At 42.6% G+C, this 20615-nt stretch overlaps 1 protein-coding gene across 3 annotated transcripts in view; it reads left to right on the top strand.

Moving 5' to 3' along the window:
* The first annotated feature begins 6 nt into the window (after positions 1-6).
* Positions 7-20615, top strand: part of wdfy3 (WD repeat and FYVE domain containing 3) — a 60911-nt gene continuing 40302 nt past the window's right edge. For 2 of the 3 annotated variants that reach the window (XM_020595039.1, XM_020595040.1), the window contains exons 1-13: positions 7-64; positions 2621-2842; positions 3157-3349; positions 4564-4750; positions 4838-5004; positions 9634-10113; positions 10769-10879; positions 11620-11813; positions 13921-14192; positions 14953-15150; positions 16950-17033; positions 19516-19705; positions 20008-20222. In XM_020595039.1, coding sequence (XP_020450695.1) covers positions 23-64; positions 2621-2842; positions 3157-3349; positions 4564-4750; positions 4838-5004; positions 9634-10113; positions 10769-10879; positions 11620-11813; positions 13921-14192; positions 14953-15150; positions 16950-17033; positions 19516-19705; positions 20008-20222 — 2555 coding nt within the window. In that variant the 5' untranslated portion in view covers positions 7-22. The remainder of the gene's footprint in view (positions 65-2620; positions 2843-3156; positions 3350-4563; positions 4751-4837; positions 5005-9633; positions 10114-10768; positions 10880-11619; positions 11814-13920; positions 14193-14952; positions 15151-16949; positions 17034-19515; positions 19706-20007; positions 20223-20615) is intronic. The other variant, XM_020595041.1, reaches the window with a different exon arrangement.

The following is a 20615-nucleotide window of genomic DNA, read 5'->3' on the forward strand; positions in this document are numbered from 1 at the left end:
GGAGGAGGCGAGTCGTGGCTGGATGCTTCTGACCACCATCAACTTGTTGGCCTCTTCTGGACAGGTTGGTAGAAAAACACTACATTCAGTTTCAACAGCAGGTTTTATTTCTGTGTACTGTAAGTGCTCTGTGTTTATACAATCAGTATGCTTTTCTGTGTGTTTATTGTTACATTTGCCTGTTTCTTTACCTGATTTTCTTGTATGGCTCAGACATGAGGTGTAGATGAACTGTGGGTATACAAGTTGGAAAACAGTGATTATCCAGCATCCTGTATTTCTTTGACCCATTTGCATCTTCCCCCTTTGATTTCCCAGCAGAAAAAAGCATTATTCCCTGTAAGAACTAATAAACAGGCTCAAAATTTCCAGCTGACACCAAACACACTCACACTCATACACCTGCCTTACTGTACAGAATGAAGGGACTGATGCTGCCTCTGATGTTTCTACCTCTGTGTGTGAAGCAGCTCGTCACAGTGCGACACTAATCCACATTAGTAATGTCATTATCCCCCAGATGTCTAGTTAGTAGTTCCACAATTCTCAATGCCAAATTTAATATTTAATATTACAGCAAAAAAATAAATCTGTTGAAGTTGCTCCCGGTCATCAGGCCAGTGCTTTGCATGGCAGCTCCGCCGCCATTGGTATTGTGTGTGTGTGTGTTTGAATGGGTGGATCTGTAAAGCGCTTTGTCCAGGTCCAAGTGCAGTCTATTTACCAAATGAATGTATTTTACCATAAATTCTTTAGAACTTTCTAGCAGATCTCATCATGGCTCCTGGTGTAAAGGTCAGACGTTAAGCTCTTGCCTTTGCTCTAATACTGCAGCCAGCAGGTATCTATTGAACTTTTTGGCTCGTGTTTATCTGGAGATCTTAGAGCGAGCATCTCTGTCAGCTGGCTGCTTTTCCTGGTCTGCTGCACATCAGAAATTCATTGTTAATGTCTAGTCAAACACTTCCTCTTTCCTTCTGCAAGCGTGTTTCTTTTTTTTCTTTTTTTTTAAATGAGCTGTTATTACAACACATGCAACAGTCACACTACACGCCCTTTTATTTCACTTTTAAGAGGAAAGTTCAAAAAAGCCTTTACTGTCAGGGAATAAAACTGAAGTTTATTTTTCAAGCTTATTTTTGCTTAAATTGACACTTTTCTACAGTGACCTGCCTGCTCCCCACAGCCAACACTCTGGGATTTAATCCACTCACACATCGCTGAAATTAAGTTTATTTTCTTTTAGAGGCTGGTTGAGCTTTATATCCTGTCAGCCCTTTCCCAGTGTATTCTTGTAATTTTAATGTGGTTCAACAGTCCTGTCAGGCTAATGTTGTCCTGAACAAATGTCTAATTGGATAAATAAACGTATCCACCGCCAACCAAAACTTACCAGAATTGATCTGTTACTAGAAGCCTTACAACCTGCATCATGTCATTCTAATAGCCAGGCAACAGTTTCATTGTACTGCTGTATAATTGTTTGATAGCAGTACACACAAAGTGACAGGAAAAGGAATGATCTGTGTGAGTGAGTGAGTGATTGGCTTTAATGGATTTGTGTTCCTTCCCTCTTGTGTCTCAGACATTAAAACAAAGGACTCTCCTGGCAGCTGGCCTCCCATAAACCTGACGTCACCTCCCTCTCTTTAAAGCTCTCGTTCTCTTTCTCTCTCAGCTTGTGCTCTCCCTCCCTCAGATGATAAAACAGCAATGTTTTCCTTTGTAGCTCTGCCTGTCTACCTACACACTGCTGTGTTATTGTAGGATGACTTTCAGGCTCTGTGTGCTTGTTTCTCTGACACACAGATGCATTTTTTGACATCTTCTCTTTTTTCTTTCTTCCTCTCTCTTTCTGTCTCACACACACACACCAGTAAAATGTTTTTGCCTCTATGGTTTCCTCCCTAATTGACTGCTCGCAGTAATCTTGACCTTAAAGCTGCAGCAGGCCCAGTGTGTCTGTCACAGCCTGTAAACACACACCCTTTCTACCTTACAGGCTTGGTGTACCACAAGTGCAAGTCCAGTCTTCCATCATCCCGACTCACTGTCAACTACAGACTCCTGCCTACTTGCACTGCCAGTGTCTTGCTCTCCTCTGTTCTCCCTGCCCCACTCACTCTTGCCATTGATCAGCTCAGGGATTAAATATGAGTGTGTATGTGTTATTCCTTATGCGTCCACCTCCTCCCTGTGGTGTAGACAGTGCTGGAGTAAATGGAGGGTAAACTCAACCAGTCGTAGTGTGAGTGTGTGGTTATTGTTTCATGTGAGTGCTCGTGTGTGTGTGTGTCAGTGAAAGGAAGAGTGTGGTAATTTGTCAGTGTGGGCTTTGTTTTAGAGTGTCACTGTCGGGGTGTGTGTGTGTGTGTGTGTGTGTGTGTGTGTGTGTGTGTGAGACCCATTTGCCTTGAGGAGCACAAACCCCATCTCTTTCTCCAGGCCGTTTCCTGGCCATCATGACAGACACACACAGAATAATTGTCCTGTTCAGCAAGTGGTTTAAAAAATCTTGTCTCAACACAGTTCTCGCACCAGAGTTATATGAAATAGATATCCTGTTTTATAGTTCACAGTCCATTATGCACACCTTCCTCTTTTCTCTATCCCTCATCAGAAAACGGTGGACTGCATGACGACCATGTCTGTTCCCTCCACACTTGTCAAATGCCTCTACCTGTTCTTCGACTTGCCACACATGGCTGAGGCCCCAGCAGGCCCCGCCACACAGCCGCCGCCACCACCACCCACCCAGGAGAAGACCCCAGGCCAAGGTCACACCCAGCCGGAGCTGCCCCTCGCCGACCGCAGGGCACTACTGCAGAAAGTCTTTGTCCAGGTAACTGGACCAGTATTTGTCTCCATATCGGTACCTAGTAAGATGGTTAACAGTTTAGTTCATTGCTTTAAATCCTTATGTGCACTGATGTAAAAGAACTGAACGAGCCTCTCTTTAATCATAGTCGGAAATTCTGCCTGTTTTTCTTCATTTACTTCAACTACTAGAATGACCACAGTCCCTATTGTTTCCTATATTATGATGCCAGTTACAAAAGGCACATGATGAAGGACTTGGGCTCGACTTTGCAGTAGTTTTATCAGCACCTAACACCTTTGGCTAGACTCATTTTCCTGCCCTTCCTACTCTTGCAGATTCTGGTGAAGCTCTGCACCTTTGTGTCTCCAGCGGAGGAACTGGCCCAAAAGGACGATCTCCAGCTGCTGTTCAGTGCCATCACCTCCTGGTGTCCCCCCCATAACCTGCCCTGGAGGAGGAGCGCCGGGGAGGTGCTCACCACCATCTCCCGGCACGGCCTCAGTGTCAACGTGGTCAAATACATACACGGTAGATATAAATGCACAGTTTGTGACAGATGTCTGTGTACATGTGTTTATTAACCAGTTACATATGGTATGCATGCATCCTGGTTTAATTGTAGTTGAACAAGGCTAAAAAATTGTAGCTATGTTCACTGTGTTAACAGTTATTCCAACCTCTGGAGTTTATCTAACTTACATTTGGCCACATGAAAATGCAGTGTTGTCCACATACAGGAGCTATTACCCTACCCTAAAGTCTTACCCTACCCTATTAACTTTAATCTTTAGAGCCAACAAGTAAGCACATTCAAAGCAAACGTGTCATGTACTGTCGCTTAGTAACAAAAAACACATTCTGAGAATACTGGCTAAGCAAACACAACAGTTGGTTTACTGACATTTGCAGAAGTGATTTAAGAGAATTTGCATTTTGGCAAATGAAAATTTGTAAACCTCTAGAGAGCTGCAGTTTGCTCGGAGACTTAACATAGTGATTAGAGTGATTTGTCTTAGTACAGTAATAAGGAGAGTCTGCTTTTTTTAAATGATTTGTTCTGAGTATCAAGGCTAAAGATGTTATTATACCTCCGTTATTTCATTATAATCTATTTTATGTGAAATATAGATCCTTTGGCTTAACAGGCAAAACCTCAAACCAGTCCATAACTCATTAGCTTATAAAAGGACAGATTTTACCAAAGCAGCTCTGAGGGTGTACGTTAGAAACAACCATGTTCCCGAAACAACACATACACGTCCTTACCGTGTAGTAGTGAGGTCCTGTGTCTGTCAGATGTTTGGCGGAAGTGCAGCTGTTCTCTGCAGCACTGATTTCTAGAAGTAATCACACAGGGAGGTACAGGGCAATGCAGATGGTTTATATTTGATCTGTTGGACTTGGACAAGGACAGTGATTTAGATTTCAAAAATGAGAATGAGTACTATTTTCCATCTGATGCTAATTTCTTTTCTTCTTTGGAAAGTCATGGTGAAAGTAGATCTAAAGCAAATATGCTTACTTAATAAAATAGGTCTGGCTCTATGAGGTTTTCAAATGATAACATAAATCTTGGTTTACCAAATTTCATTGTGTCTTGGGTGGCGTTATAAGGAATTAACAAGGTCACGACCGACCTGAACAAGTTGCTTTAAATTCATCTGTCACACATTGGTTCACCAGAATCCTCACAGATCTCTTCCTCTCTGTCACCCCCCCGTCCTCGACCTGTCCATCTACAGAGAAGGAATGTCTGTCCAGCTGCGTTCAGAACATGCAGCAGTCAGATGACCTCTCCCCCTTGGAAATCGTTGAGATGTTTGCCGGCCTCTCCTGCTTCCTCAAAGACTCCAGCGATGTGTCACAGACACTGTTGGATGATTTCCGAATGTGCCAAGGTTACGCCTTCCTCTGCGACCTCATGCTCAGGTACCACTAAGATCTTCACAGCTGGCATGCTGTGTTCTTTGACTATGCTTTATGAACTTTCATACAAGCTTCTCTCACTGTATCCAGACTGGAACAGGCCAAGGAGGATGATTCAAAAGATGCCCTGAAGGACCTGGTCAACCTGGTCACCTGTCTGACCACGTACGGGGTGACGGAGCTGAAACCCGCAGGCCTGACGACTGGAGCCCCCTTCCTGCTGCCTGGCTTTGTTCTCCCACAGCCTTCTGGGAAAGGTGGGTTAATGGTAGCAACTATAGCTAGTTAATCTATAGGTTCCTCAGCTTCTTTCTCTTTACTCTTTCTAGAACTGCTAGATTTTAGAGTTAAAACATATGCAATCAAGAGGTTCTCTCCTGGCCCCATCCTGCATGCAGCCCAGTGACTTTCTGATCACAAGCCTCCTCTCTTAATTCTGCAGACTACCACCAACGCAGTTTACCCAGAGCCCTAAACAAGAGATGATAATTCTTCATGTATATCCAGGCTGCTGTCTGTCCTCATTAGATCTTAATCTCTGAAATTACTTTGATGCTTGACTGATCCCGGAAAGCTTAACCTGTTGATAGACACCATGGTAACTCTGCCGCCTGTCACACTGCCTTTAGCCTCCTACATACAAATAGGCTCTCTGGAGTCCAGAGATGTTTTAGTGGGTTAGAGAATTGTCTGGGGCTGCACGTTTATCCCCGCTGCTTAAGAACATGCCTTGACCTTCTGCCCTGCATCCTCCTCTTTGTTTGACAGTTTGCCATTAAAGAAATGGGCTGACCTTAATATGACAGCTAGGCCTAACATACATTTGAAAGGATTATAATTCACTTATGCAGGTTTGAAATTGAGCAGCAAAGGGAGTATTTGTGATCTTCTTGTCACAAGGCCACAGGTTTATTACCATGTGACCTCCTCATTTCAATTCCAGCCAGGGACCTTCCCTGCGTGTCATACATATCGCTGTTCAATTCGAAATGGGAGCACAGAATGGTGAAAAACACTTCTCGAGCCAGCAGCTCCTTCCACCCTGGGAGTCTGAAGCAATGTTGTTGTCAAAAAACTGCATTTCGCTGAGCCACACCATGGCACTGGGCAACATGTTTGTTCATTCCAGTCAACATGAGCACTGCAGTTTAGTTTAGAGTCAATCCCAAATGAAAATCCTCATCTGTATTCCACATGAGGGTGTGAACATTGACCTGAACAAATACACTATAATATATTTTTGGAAATAAATTGATAAAGAGAAGAGCAGATAAATAAAATTATAAACAGCTATAAATAGATCATTTGCAGAATCCTGGTTTTGTGGTATAGACATTAGGTGAGCTAAGTAAAATGGGGAAAGTCTGTATTGTTTCCTTTCAAAGTGAATAATGGGTTTGGTCAAAGTGGCACTTTATCTCTGTTTCTTCTGAAGATTTATGTCAGTGCGGTTGAATGGATGAGGAACAGGCTGTGTGGTTGGTAATTCTCACATCAACTGCCTTATGATGCCGATGATGTGGTGGTTTTTCTGTCCTGGTAGTGCTGGTCTTCATCAGGATTTGTTCACAATACGGTATAGATTTTGACAGTGCAGTGATAATAAGAGTAATGTTATGATTAAGATTTCTTCCTGGTGTTGCCCTTAAAAAGCATGTATAGATTAACTGATTAATCAAGCAAATAATCACGTGTACACTTTTCCATGCTTAATATCAAATATTTGAAGGCTTTATTTTTTAAAATGTTTTCTTTCACTCCAGTACCCAAGTGGATTAGATCTTTGTATAACTGTAAAATATAAACTCTTAATATTTAACTCAATTGCCTTGCACAGATTTATGACTTTCAGTGTTGGGCTTGTTGTCAAAAGAAACTCATTACACTACTTGTATTACTTTTCCCTTACAGCCCACAGATTATAATTTGTATATGATTCTTTTTTTTTTATATGGGGTTTGCTGGTGCCCGTGACCAGTACATTCTCAAAGATTTGTCTGAAAGACAGAGAGACAATGGTGGAAATGGCCAACATGTCATCCACCACATCCAGCCACAAACTTCATTTAGTTCTGTTGCTTGTTGTAGCCTACTGTCAGCCATTAAAATCCAGCTTTGGTCCTTCGACCTCTGCGGCCTCAGAGGGCTCATCTTTGTTGGGGTGTTTCTCCACGAGGTTCAGATTGTTGTGCTCCTGTAAGTGTTTTAAGAGGTTTGAGGTTTTAAGCAGTGGAAAGTTTACATTTTGCTGTACAGTTCTTATCACTTTTCGTCACAATAAAATCAAAGTAATTGGTTGTTGGACCCATTTCTTTTCACCGTTAACTCTGAGAGACGAAGCAGTCCGAGTAACTTCAAAACAGTGCTGATTTATTCAATGAACACAGGTAAAAATTAACATTACACGCTCAGGAGTCTTTGCACCTCCAACATGCACGCAGGCAGCTGGTAGATGAAAAGCCCTGAACCACAACAGGCCTATACATTATATCACTTTGGGCTAACCCCATACTACACCGGGACACCAAACCGTGACGTCTCCCGGTGCCAGCTTTGCAGCTGACCATAGCAGTAGTCAAAGCATGAAGAAAATCAATGTGTGAATGTCTGTTGATTATGTGGTGTGTAGCTAAAACATTCTAACATGACCTCTAGTGACGTCATGACATTAAACATAAGAAAATATGACTACGATTATAGTTAAACATGTCATAACAATAACAATAAACCTTCCGTCTCCTAACGGTAATCAACTTTCTATCTAGTTATCCTTGAACCTGAACAACCTGGAGTACCCCATGGGAATGACTAAGCATTTAACAGCCTGAGCTAGACATCCTGTCTACACTAAACATTTCTAATACATGAAGTGTCTAACTAATGTCTATCTGACTAAAAATACCTAACATGGTATAATTTTCTGTGGGCACTTCCATCTTTCAAGCTAGGTTCCTGCTTATGGTGCTGCTAGTAGTGACATATAGTGACGTGTACACGCATAATGAAAATATTAATCACTTGATGTTTGTTTTGCTCAGATCTTTGGTTTTAGAAAAGGACGCACATGATGGAATGTTTCCATGTGAAAGATTATAGAACGCTGTGCTGTGCTGTGTGGTTTGTGCCTCTGCTGCTACACACTGCTACCTGCTCCCGACACACTCACGCAGCACAAACACAGAATGGTCAGCGTTCTAAGCTCACACACCCCCCAGCACTAACAGAGTATCCACACTTGTGTTTTCCCACCTAATGACAGCTCCAGCTGTGTGCAGTCATTACCAGAAGCCATCATGGTGTGAGGGTCTGTTAACACACCTAATTAGCTCGCCACAGTCACTTAACCGCATTGTGTGCTGTCACGTTTTTGTATGTGTTCCTGCGGTTTTATGTTAGCTACTCAAACCCAAAATGGAGGTCAGAGTATGTGTGCATTGTAGTTCATGGAAAGTACTCATCTTTCATGCTCCTGCACTTCCATCGTGCATTAAGGACAAACCTGCGATATTTAATTGATTCCAGTGTTTCTTTGTTATTTACCCTCCAGTGAATTTTGACATTAAATAGGGATTTTTCTGCCTTGATAATTTCTTATTCTAACACCAACTTGAAACTGCTGACAGTTACCATAAACATTTGTTATTAAAGGCAAAAGGCTTGTCTGACAGAGACCAGGAATTACATTTAATGTTGTCTTGAGAAAAATGTTGCCTTCAATCAGAAACTACTGTAAGAACTTTTTGCTTAATAAAAAAGTTGTGATCATCATTTTAATTAATGACCAACATAATTACAAAACAGACCATATAAAACCATTAATGGCTAAAAATATATGAGACTAAATGTTTTCACTAATTGGCTGAAAAAGTTTAGAAAATAATCAACTGGACTAGATTTATAGGTCGAAGACGTTTCACCTCTCATCCAAGAGGCTTCATCAGTTCTGACTGACTGACGTGTTGAGCCGGAGATATTTATCCCCCTCGGTGGTGTTTCAGTCTTTTGAAGGCCAACAATGTCCTCTTAATGACTGAGTCGTCGTAGCCCAGTATCGGTGAGATTCGTTACCGGTCTTTGAATCCTCCCCTGTCGACCGACGCCTGTTGTCCTGGTGGGCATGTTTGGGCAGAGATCTCAAAACAGGATTGTAGATGGATGACAAGTTGTGTCTTAGTCCACCACCCCTATTTAGTGAGGGGTGTTCTATTTGGACAAAAATAGCTTCCTTGACTCCTCTCTCAAACCAGCGATGTTCTCTGGAGAGGATCTGGACTTCACTGTCCTCAAAAGAATGTCCTTTGTCCTTCAGGTGGAGGTGGACTGCTGACTCTGGTCCACTGGAGTTGGCCCTCCTGTGTTGGGCCATGCATTTGTGAAGCGGCTGCTTAGTTTCACCAATGTACAAGTCGTTACTCCCCTGACTACACTTAATGGCATACACCACATCACTCTGTTTATGTCTGGGTGTTTTGTCCTTCGGGTGGACCAGTCTCTGCCACAGGGTGTTCCCTGGTTTAAAGTTAACTGGGATATTGTGTTTGTGAAAGATCCTTTTTAACTTCTCTGATAAACCAGCCACATAAGGGATGACAGTGTTATCCCTTCTTGTTTCTGGTTTCTCCCTGTTGGTGTTGTTTTTTTCAGATTACTATGACCTGGATGACTGAGAATCTGCATGGACGTTTTGACTAATTCTTAATGGCTTAAGGCCACCAGAGATGTATGTTGGTCTGAGACATTAAGACATTTAAATGTGTCAGCAGCCTCCATCTGTCCACTCGTTCTGTTTTGATATGCTCTTAACAATTTTCATGTTTACAGTCTTTCATATATGTCTTGTCATAACCACAAACACTTATCTTCCTCTTCTTTTTCTTGTCATCCAGGTCACACAGTGCGTAATATCCAGGCCTTTTCAGTGCTGCAGAGCGCCTTCCTGCGGGCCAAAACAAGCCGCCTGGCCCGTATGCTCCTGGACGCCATCGGAAACATCTATGCAGCCGAGCCCGCCAACTACTTCATCCTGGAATCGCAACACACACTGTCACAGTTTGCAGAGCGTGTAGCTAAGCTGCCTGAGGCACAGGCCAAGTACTTTGAGCTGCTGGAATTTGTCGTCTTCAGCCTCAACTACGTGCCGTGTAAAGAGCTATTCAGCGTCAGCGTGCTGCTCAAATCGAGCACATCTCACGCCTGCAGCATCACGGCTGTCCGGACGTTGCTGAAACTGGCCAGACACGACCCGGTGTTCAGCGACGTGCTGCGGGAGGTCGGCCTGCTGGAGGTGCTGGTCAACCTGCTCCACAAGTATGCTGCTTTGCTCAAAGAGCCAGCCACACAGCAGCAACCACACAATAACGACCAAGGTGAGGTGGTGCTTTGATATTTTTTTTCTGTGTACTAACATCAGATTGAAGGTTTCACCACACCCAACAGTGATAACAATAAGTAAAAATTATTTCATGCTACAGTAAATAAAAAAAATTGAATAGAATTAAACACAACACATTAACGAATGAGGAGGAGGATGTCACAGTGTACTGACACACTCTGAAGTACATCACTGCAGAAAGATGAGCGTTTTTCACTTTGTGGTAAGATGGTCTTTAAAGCTGATATAAACATACAAAAGTAGGAATAATTGAAATTGTTTGTAGTGCTAAGGGAAAATAGACCAGTTACCATTTAGAAAATGTTATAGTTCTGTAAATGTATATGTACAAGTCAGTTCAGCAGCATCCAGTAATGACTGAGCCCAGGGCAAAACAGCACCATACGCTGCAGAGCAGATCCACAGGCTTCGAGCTAAGTCAGACAATAAACCCATAATAAAAATACACTGTTCTTCAAATACAGTTTTTACATTCTTTTTCTTATTGTGTTATTTCCTTATGGTAAATTGTTTCATTCTTTTCTTCTTTTTTTTTAGCACATTCCTTTATTATGTATGTCACTGTGTGTCATTAAAGCAGCTGTGACGTTCCCTAACGCTAACCTCTCTGTTTTCCCTTCTATCTGTAGCTGATTGTAAAAACAACACGGTAGCGGAGGAGCAGAGGCAGTTGGCTTGGCTGGTGATGGAAACACTGACTGTGCTCCTGCAGGGCTCCAACACCACTAACACTAATGCAGGTAAACAGGCACATTATGCCATACACGAGATAAGTGGTGTACATTATCGACACCTTTAGAGCTGCTGTTGGCACACTAGTACTCTAATTATTTGTGTCAATGCCGATGATGGAAAAGTATAAACTCACTTGTTGTGTTGATTCAGTTTAGACCAAAAAACAAAGTCTCTGCTGTGATTTCTCTGTTGATTTGGGGAAGAAAGCTATTTTTTGCCCATTCACCTGCTGTGATTTCTTTGTTGATTTGGGGAAGAAAGCTATTTTTCCTCCAGGGATTAATAAAGTCTCTTATTACATGTCTTCAAACCTTCCTTTCCTCCCACAGTCCCCATTCTCTTATTGGCACTCTATGCTTGTGAGTGTGTCTCATAGAAATAACCAAGAGACTGCACTCTGGCAGCTCAGGGCTCTCTTTGACCTTGATGGTGACTTTTGTCAGCAAAACTTGATGATGTGTGTGATGTTTGTTGCTTTTCACTCTGCCACATTGGTTACATTTACATTTTATGCTTAAGGCTCTCAGCAGGGAATCGTATCTAGAGAGACTTGGAATGAGTGAGGGGGAAGCAAGAAATTCTGTAGCCAAAATGACAAGAATGTCTTGATAAAATGTCCCTTTTTTTGTGACAGTATATTAATATATGACCAGATCTGGTGTCTTGTGTTAAGTAAAATACATTAAGACGGTGCAAAGACTAAATTTCTGCGTCCTTTTTCTCACTTTTCCTCTTCGACTTCCAGCTCTGTTCAGGGAGTTTGGCGGCGCTCGCTGCGTTCACAACATCATTAAGTACCGTCAGTGTCGAGAACACGCCCTGCTCATCATCCAGCAGCTCGTCCTGTCGCAGAGCGGCGACGACGACATGGGAACGCTGCTGGGCCTAATGCACTCAGCTCCGTCCAGTGAACTACAGCTGAAGACGGATATATTAAGGGTAACACACACAAACTGTCTCTTCATTATCCTCAAGGCTAATTACAGCATCTTAATGTTTTCATTTCATTTTTTTTTAGATCAGTATGACCTTCTGTCAGCTGGTACAATTCCTCTTTATACTTAGTCTACTTTATATTTTTGTTTTTTACTGAATCTGGTTTAGTGTTGGATTTGTTGATGCTACGTGATTGACAGTCACCATTTGCTCCCTCTCACTGTATGTTAACACTAAGTCTTGATAAACATACAAACAGACATTATCTGCGATTTTAGAGGCTCTGTATTCATAAATTTGATGCTTTTTGTTCTTGTAAAAAATAACCACGAGTGTATGTAGCAACAAGGAGCTTGGCAGGAGGATGTCGGCACCAACAAAACCTTCAGTTTCAGTGAGAACACTGAGCAAAGGCCTGTAATTTAAAAATCAATATACAGTACATTTGAAGCCCTGCATACAGTAATTGCTTCAAACCCAAGGCGCTGAGTGTGAGGTGCACATAGAGCCATACACACAGGATGAGAGGACGGCAGCTCATTTTCTGAAGCATAATTGCATTTTCAAATACCACCCCTTCAGACGATGCAGAGCTCATGCCTTCTGAAGGCTTTGGCTGGATTAACCCATCAGCATTTTGCTCTTAGTTCACTAATCGGGGATTTTAATTATCACCTTTAAAAACACCTACAGACTGCAAAGAACTTGAATTCAATCCAGTCTGAGTAAAATCATTTTTCCCTCACTTGTTGGCAGGGTTTATGTACCCCTGACAACCACACGCTGCAGGCACACAGATGGATTTAAAATTAAGCTGATTTGCCTTGTGAAAGCTCACATTTAACCGTGTAATCTCTCAGGAGGGTTGATATATTGCAACTAATCCTCAAGACCTCTGTGTGGCTGGGAAAGGTAACGCCCAAATCCTACATTTTACCAGCACATAGTCATAGCCTAATGGTAATTTCCCAGCTTGGAGAACAGGAAGAGGATGTCTTCAGCATCCTGTGATTGGTTTAAAAAACACTGCTGAGTGTGGCAGTATTTCAGTGCAGCAGGAAACCGCTGACTCAGCGATGGCAACGTATTACTTGTTTTCTATTCACTCTCCCTCCAGCGGGAGACATTATTAGAGCTGACACTACCCCACTTACTTGGCTAGTGTAGGCATACATGTAATGGCCACTGAGTTCCCTGGAACCATTTTGTACTGAAGAAACGGTTCAAATGAAACTGTTCTACATCTTGTTTTTGGCAACATCTTGGTGTTGAGGTGTTAGTGTTCTTTAGCAAGTCTGTTCACCTCCCTTTTACTGGACTGTCACATTACTTGAAAAGCAGCTTCACCACCATGGTGCACAAAACTTTCTCTGCAGTTTGATATTGCACATGTTGAGAACCTGAAACATCTTACTGTGATTCAGGTGATTTAAGATTAAGTTGAATTTCAGCAGCATAAGATGTCGCTGTAATCTTAACACGTTCATACAATATACTGTATGTCTTTGTCCTATCATCCCAGCATTTGTATCAAAAAGAGGAGTTCAGTGTTCCTTCAGAACAACTGAAATTTTTAAAAATGACAAGTCCCCAGTGACACTGAGCCGTTGTCCCTGATGTGTGTCTTCTCTGCATATCATCTGTGTCAGTTAAAGCTTCTTTTGCTGATGATCCCACATCTCCTTTACCTGTGACTGTCATTCTGTGCTCTCAGGCATGTTTTTAAATCTCCAAACTCATATCTAGGTTACAGTTTAATGTTTCAGTTTATGTTTCTTGCAAATATGAACCATAAAACTTGGAAAAGTGCAGAGAAGCAAAGAAGCCCCAAAGGGCTCATAAATATGTCTCACAGCAAAAGATATATTAGAGGAAAATGAGTTGATGACTAGCAGCATGACTGAATGAGGTGGCAAAAGCCAAATGGCATGAAAACATGGGAGAGATGAACTGAGTAACAAAATAAAAAAGTAGGCAAAGTAATGAGTTCAGTACATACAAATAAAGTCGCATCTTTAGAATAAATTCCACTAAATGTGTTTTATTGCTTTACGCTTTATTTCTGTAAAATAAAGAATAGTAACTCCTTCTTCCTCTTCTTCTCCTCAAGGCTTTGTTAGCAGTGCTGCGCGAGAGTCATCGCACCCGAACGGTGTTCCGCAAGGTGGGTGGCTTCGTCTACGTCACCTCTCTGCTGGTGGCCATGGAGCGCTCGCTGTGTCAGCCGCCACGACACAGCTGGGAGCGCGGCAACCAGAACCAAGTGTTTGAACTTCTGCACACCGTCTTCTGCACACTCACCACCGCCATGCGCTACGAGCCAGCCAACTCGCACTTCTTCCGCACAGAGATCCAGTATGAGAAACTGGCTGATGCTGTAAGGTAAGGTTTACTCAAAGACAATCGGTAGTGCGAGAGGGAATTGGATTGGATTTTGGGTGTAATCACAGGCGAGCGTTGGGCTCACCGTGGAGGGAGTTGCGTTTTTTTTTTTTTTTTTTTTTTCCCCAGCCGTGCTTCGTGTCCAGGTCCCAGCCTTGTCACTGCCATAATCTCCTGAACCAGGTCCACTGGTGTGACCAGTGCTTGTGTGCGACAAGGGCTGTGTGTGGTCGCCTGGTACAGCTCTTTCTCATGACTGGGGAATAATCCTCATTATAACACTCTCTGTATCGCCTTACCCACATGGTCAAAAATTCTGCAGGCATTCACAAACATTGTGCTTGAATTTTCTTCACCTTAGAAACTGTTTAATACTAGTTTGACAAAAAATTATTAACCTCACCTTTTGCTTTCAGTCAGTGTGTGTTAATGGTGTTTGCTCATCTTAGAAATCTCTTAAGTTGCCACTGATTTCACATTTTTTGTCAGACTATTGTAAGATACAAAGTTTTGTGGATGTGGTGCACCAAACAAATTTCTACCAAAGGTCCATTGAGAGTAGGGCTTTGTTGAGTGTTGGTAGAAACAGGGTAACACTTTAGAGCCTCTGTTTTCCACATTACAAACATCAAAGTCCAAAGAGAAACAGTTTATGCAGCATTTTTCTAAGCTTTTTGCTGCAGCTGTTTTGTTGTTTCATTGTCCTTTTAAACCCCTTTTCTTTTTCTCGATGTTAAGCATTTTGCCTTCTTCCCACCAGGCTGCTGGGCTGTTTCTCAGACACTAAGAAGCTGGGTCCTACAGGCGTGCTCCCCTCCAACGCTCAGCCATTCCAGAGGCTGCTGGAAGACGAGGCTGCTGCATGCGGCTGCACAGGAGACAGCGTCTGTCCCACACTCAAACACTGCAGCAAGCTCTTCATCTACCTGTACAAGATGGCCACAGACTCTTTTGACAGGTCAGCAGATACCAGAAACATTTCCACCCTTGAAATCTAATGATTTTAAGCCACAATTATTTCTGTGAATCATATATGTCTAGATCCAAAACATAAAGTCTCTTCTGTTCACACGATAGCCAGCAGATATCAGGTGCATGGCTTTGTGTGAGTTAAGAGCCTGTCAGTAAAGTGCTGGATATATTGCATCTTAACTCAAGCCAGAAGGCTCACATGTGACTTGTCATCTCTTTGTGTGTAAAAAAAAGAGCTATTAAATGAGCAGGAATTAATCATATTGTCAAGCTATTTATTTACTGTCGGTGGTTAAATAAGTAAACAGTTAAGTGAAAGTTTGTCAAAACTTAATGAATTACCATTTGACAGGGCTCTGTGTGCCCTTAGTCTAAGACAAAGCCAATGAGTGTTAAGTTCTAAGTCAGCAGATTGTAGCCACATGTTCCTGAAGAACATTTCTGCAGCAGATGAAGAACCTCATCTTGTTTCTACAATCCTCCTAACATGTTTGGGTTGTTAATAAATTCCTTATTTTTTTCTCCATATTCTTTTGGCCTCCTTTGAATTCTCCGCTAAAATATGGTGATGATCTAGCTTTTCAGATCTGCATGTACTTACCTTAGGTGATCACATGACTATTAAGTCCCTTTCACACATGCACTGGAACCCTGAAACTCTGGAGACATTATCCGGGGGAAGCTGCATGTGAGATGTGAGAACACAAATATTCGAGTCAGTCGACCCGGATCTTAAGCGGACTTTGCCCTACCAGCTTTCTAGTACAAATTCCATGTAAGGTCCGAGTGAGCCCAGTACAGCAGCGTGTAGTCCGGAGTATTCACACCGAGCTAGTGGGTGTGTTGATGACATTCTACCATGTGACCTGCGCAAAACTGGAAGGATACAAACATCTGATGGTAAAGTAAAACTGTCATTCTCAATGAAGATGGCAATAAAAAGATTTAAGGTACGACAAGAGACGTGTTTGTTCGTGACCAAATTACAAACTGGCTTCGTGACTGCGTCATGTCCCGCCTGCTGCGTGCTCTACCCCCCACACCCCCGTCATGTCCCGCGTGCTGCGTGCTCTACCCCCCACACCCCCACACTCATAAACCAAATGGAGTATTTCCAGTAGGTGAGGGAGCACCTCTGACATGGACTTTCTCCTGATGTATGCTACATGCGTGAAAGGGCAACTCTGGACCAAGTCCGGGCCTGATTCTTTGAACACAATCGGGGGTTCATGTGTGAAAACGGCTTTAGTCACAGTTATTACTGTAGATTATTTGTGAAAATAGGTGAATTTAATTACAGCCTGGATTGAGGTGAAGATGTGACTGGACTGTTTTGATGCTGTTCTCTGTGATTCGTTTTAAGCAATATCACAGTTCTCTTTCCCCATTTCCTCTTCTGTGTATGTTTACACCACCTGGATTTCACAATAATGTTTTTTGTTTACGGAACACTTTTGGTGAAAGTATCAATATGGAATTTTAATGCTAGTGCTAGTTAAAGCTGGATTCCTTGGACATTATGACAACACTATGCATGTGTGCGGTTCAGGTGCTGTGCATGTGCTCTGGCTGTAGCTCTGATCCTGTTTCCTCTATCTGCTTTCCACTAACAGTTTTTCTCCTTCTGTTCTCTCTTTTTCCTTGTCTTCCTCTAACCTCTGCCTCTGCCTGGCTGTTCATCCTCCGTCTGCTCCATCTGCACGACTGTGTGTGCGGGGGTGTGTGTACACCTGTGCTTTTGTGTGTGTGTGTGTTTTTCCCTTGTGTGTGTGTGCTGCCATGCAGTCGTGCGGAGCAGGTGCCTCCCTGCCTGACTCATGAGACCTCGTTGCCCTCGCCATGGGGCACGCCAGCACTCGCCAGGAAGAGGTAGCTACAGCGCTCTGTCACTTTTCTCACCCTCATCCTTTACTTTCCTTCCTGCTCACCTTCAGTCTTCATTATGAGCACCCACTAGTGGCAGAAGGATCGGGAACCTCCCCAGCTTTCCCATAAATCTTTTGGCAAATCCTGAAAATGTAGTGAGGTGTAGTTCCTTACCATCTGTTGAGTTAGAGATAAATCACTCTTAATAATTTATATTTCAGATTTTTTTAATCAGCTAATTATACCTTAAATTTGAGATTTTCATCTGATAATTAGAACCATGAACTATTGTAAACATTTAAAATATAAGCACAGCCACTTTATTTCCACAATCAATTATTTTGATTGAATATGTATTCTCATTACTGATTATTTAATTATTAAAACCTCATATAATTCAAAATGCCCGTCACCATGAAAGGTTCAAATTGCAAAGAAATAACAGCTTTATTTGGTATAATTAGTTGATCTACAAACAGTTAATCAGTGGCTGTTTTGTAAATTGTCAAATTGTTTTACACACACATTTTTAAAGCAAGATGCAAATGCCACGTCTTTATTTAAAACACTTTCCCACATATACTGTCAGGCAGGACAGAGTAGACCCAGTCGACTAAACTACATCCCCCTTTGCTCTCCTGCTCCTTTTCTTGTCCCTCGTCTTTCAGCTGAAGATGACCTCCTTTACCCCCCACCCAAACCCAAGATCCTGTTACACTTTAATTTACAGAAAAACATTTAGGGTGTTTTAAATGTTCTCCTTTAACAAGCTTTAATAACTGTCAAGGTGAAACTGGGGGTCTCTTCACAGTCGTCCCCCTCTGTCTGTCTGGCTCGGCTCCAAGGCTACATATTCATGAGGTGGACTAATTAGGCCCTTGTCCTTCTGTATGTACTTCACTTTAAGATCCTTTTATGTCAATGGTAGGAAGGTATTTCTGCCTTTAGTTTCAACACCAAAAATGTGCAGTTGTTTTATTTAGTTTTCTGTTGTCAGATTTATTTTAGAATCCATAAAATGTGAGGAAAATGAGATGTGAATTGCTTAGAACAAACGTCTCCTGTGATTTAAGCTCTATCCAGATGTTACTCAGCAGCCTCAAAACATCTTGTGCAATTTGCCTCGCCTTGAAAGAGATAACGCAAGTATGTGATGTGCAAATTGCCACATTTGGTGCTGTGTTTATCATGTTTGTGACAGTGACACAGCATAAGTTTCTGATTAAACATATGGTTTTTAGTATAAAAAAAACAACCTCTCGTTCTTTCTCTGCTGCATGTTGGGATGTTGGCACTGCAGGCTCCTCACAGTACCGATCAGAGTTGTCAACGTTTTCCCTTAGGTGGGGATAGAACAGAGGATATTCAAATGTAGCCTACTTAGAGTTGGTTTGCTCCTCATTAGCGTGTGCAAGCTGTAACCACTGTGTTGAAATACAACATAGCTGTTTTGGTTATACATAGCTGCCTGTATGACCAGGGTAGAAACTGCTACCAGATAGACATCTTTGTCTGTGTCGTCTCAGGCCGCAGATGATAATTTAGACATGCAGTTATATTCTTAAATACCAAAGTAAAGAAAGGGTCCACCAGCAGCTGTGAACATGAAAACAGTCCAGTTAGTTTCCTGCCCCACATGCAACTCTTCCAGCACTTTCTGCTGACTCCAGTCTTTTCCATATCGGCTTCTTCCCTGCGTGGGTTCGGGGGCTTTGCCACTCTGTAATTTGCACTGCTGTGTCTTGCCTATTCTGTCTAATTGCCCGGCTGCAGGGCACTGCAGAGCTCTCTGCTCTTTGCACGCGAGGAGGGCTCAGTCTTTCAGATGAAACAGCACCTGACTGTCATCTCGATCACCTTGAAGTATAAAAGAATGCTGACCCATGATAATAAAGTTGGAGTCCAAGTTTTTAATACAGTGCTTATATTGATTCAGTGATATCTCATTGTTCTCATTATCAATGAATGTTTTCCACTGAGCTTTGAAACTATCCTTTTCTCCTATAGGCTGTTGGTATGAATATTTAGCAGCCAGTTTCCTGTGTTTGTTGTTGTTGCAGTAGAGTAGGGCTGCTCAAGTGGCTCGGAGAGTAAACAGACTTAAATCCTAAACCTCAAATCAAATTTAAAATTAGGATGATTTTATGCTGTCTTAATAAGTACATTGTCATTGCCATATTAACAGGGATCCACAAGGTTTCTCATAGCTAAAATAAACATAAACATTATGATACTGCTGCCTTTTCTTTCCCAAGAAAGAATGAAAGCAGAACTTTGTAAATCCAAAGTTTGTAATGTGCAGCTGAAAGCTGAAAAATTTTGAGGGTGTTTTTACATTTCCTCGATTTCCTTCATTTGTGTTTGTGAACTTTGTTTTCTGTAAAGCGCTGCGTGGGAGAGGCCAGTGTTAAAGGCGTGAATGACTTGTTTTGACTGGACTCTGATAAACTAGATCTGACTTGTGTCTCTCCCTTTGTGTTCCCAGACATGGCTACTATGGTATGTCGGGCCCCCCAGCCCCAGTCAAAGCCCTCACAGACCTGAAGCTCCACTTAGCCAACGCTTCCCACCCCACTTCCTCGTCGTCTTCATCTGACATGGTGGTCATCCACCCAGGGGCTGTCCTGGCCATACTGGACCTGCTGCCCTCCGTCTGCTCTGACAGCCAGCCAGAGGTGAGAAGAACACTTCCTGTCAGAGTGGGTGAAGGGGTTAGAATACAGGAGAATACTCTTTTGTTTGTTGGTCACACTGTGTTTTTCACATGTCAAATCAAAGGTTACCTCATCACAATGCTTACAATGGCCTAATACATGCTGAAATATTGAGTAGATAGCTATGCTGGTATAAACACATTATACAGAGGAATCTCTTAGAGTTGACACGTTTCTCTCTTCATATGGCATGAACATGACCCAGCCTTAGCTTGGTACAGTGCATCATTTCTCTCCTTTCTACTGCTTCTGTCTCTATCCAGCATGCCCTTGACCTGCAGCTGGCAGTGGCCAACATCCTGCAGCTCCTGGTGAACAGTGAGAGAAACCAGCAGGTCTTGTGTGAGGCCTCCCTCCATCAGCGGCTGTTGCAGCGCTGCAGTCAGGCCCTGAGTGATGAAGACCACCCGCTGCACCCACCATTGCAGAGGATGTTTGAGAGGCTAGCCTCGCAGGCCCTGCAGCCAATGGCACTCAGGTACTGGACTTAGCCAATTATATTTTTACTCTGTTTGATTGGCTACTACACCCCTAAACTTAACATTTCCTCTGACTCGGTTAACCCTAAGTCAAACCTAGACTTCACTCTAAGTTGCTTCTTTACCCCAAAATGTTCAGACTTCTCTTTGCAAAATAGATCCCGACTGAAGGGTTTAAACTCAAACTCTGTACAATAAAGCTTTAACGTAGAGAAGCAGAGTTGAGAAATCAAAGTCCCATGTGATGGAGTAGGACAGGAAGCTGCCTCCCCCACAAACGTCTGAGTTAGATGGAATTTAGATTAGATTTACATGGAACGCCATAACCAAGTGGCCGGCATAGTGTACAGAAACATCTACGCTGAGTAGCGGCTAAAAATCCCACAGACAAA

Source organism: Monopterus albus, unplaced genomic scaffold (genome assembly GCF_001952655.1).
Source record: "Monopterus albus unplaced genomic scaffold, M_albus_1.0 scaffold26.1, whole genome shotgun sequence".
Classification (NCBI taxonomy): Eukaryota; Metazoa; Chordata; class Actinopteri; order Synbranchiformes; family Synbranchidae; genus Monopterus; species Monopterus albus.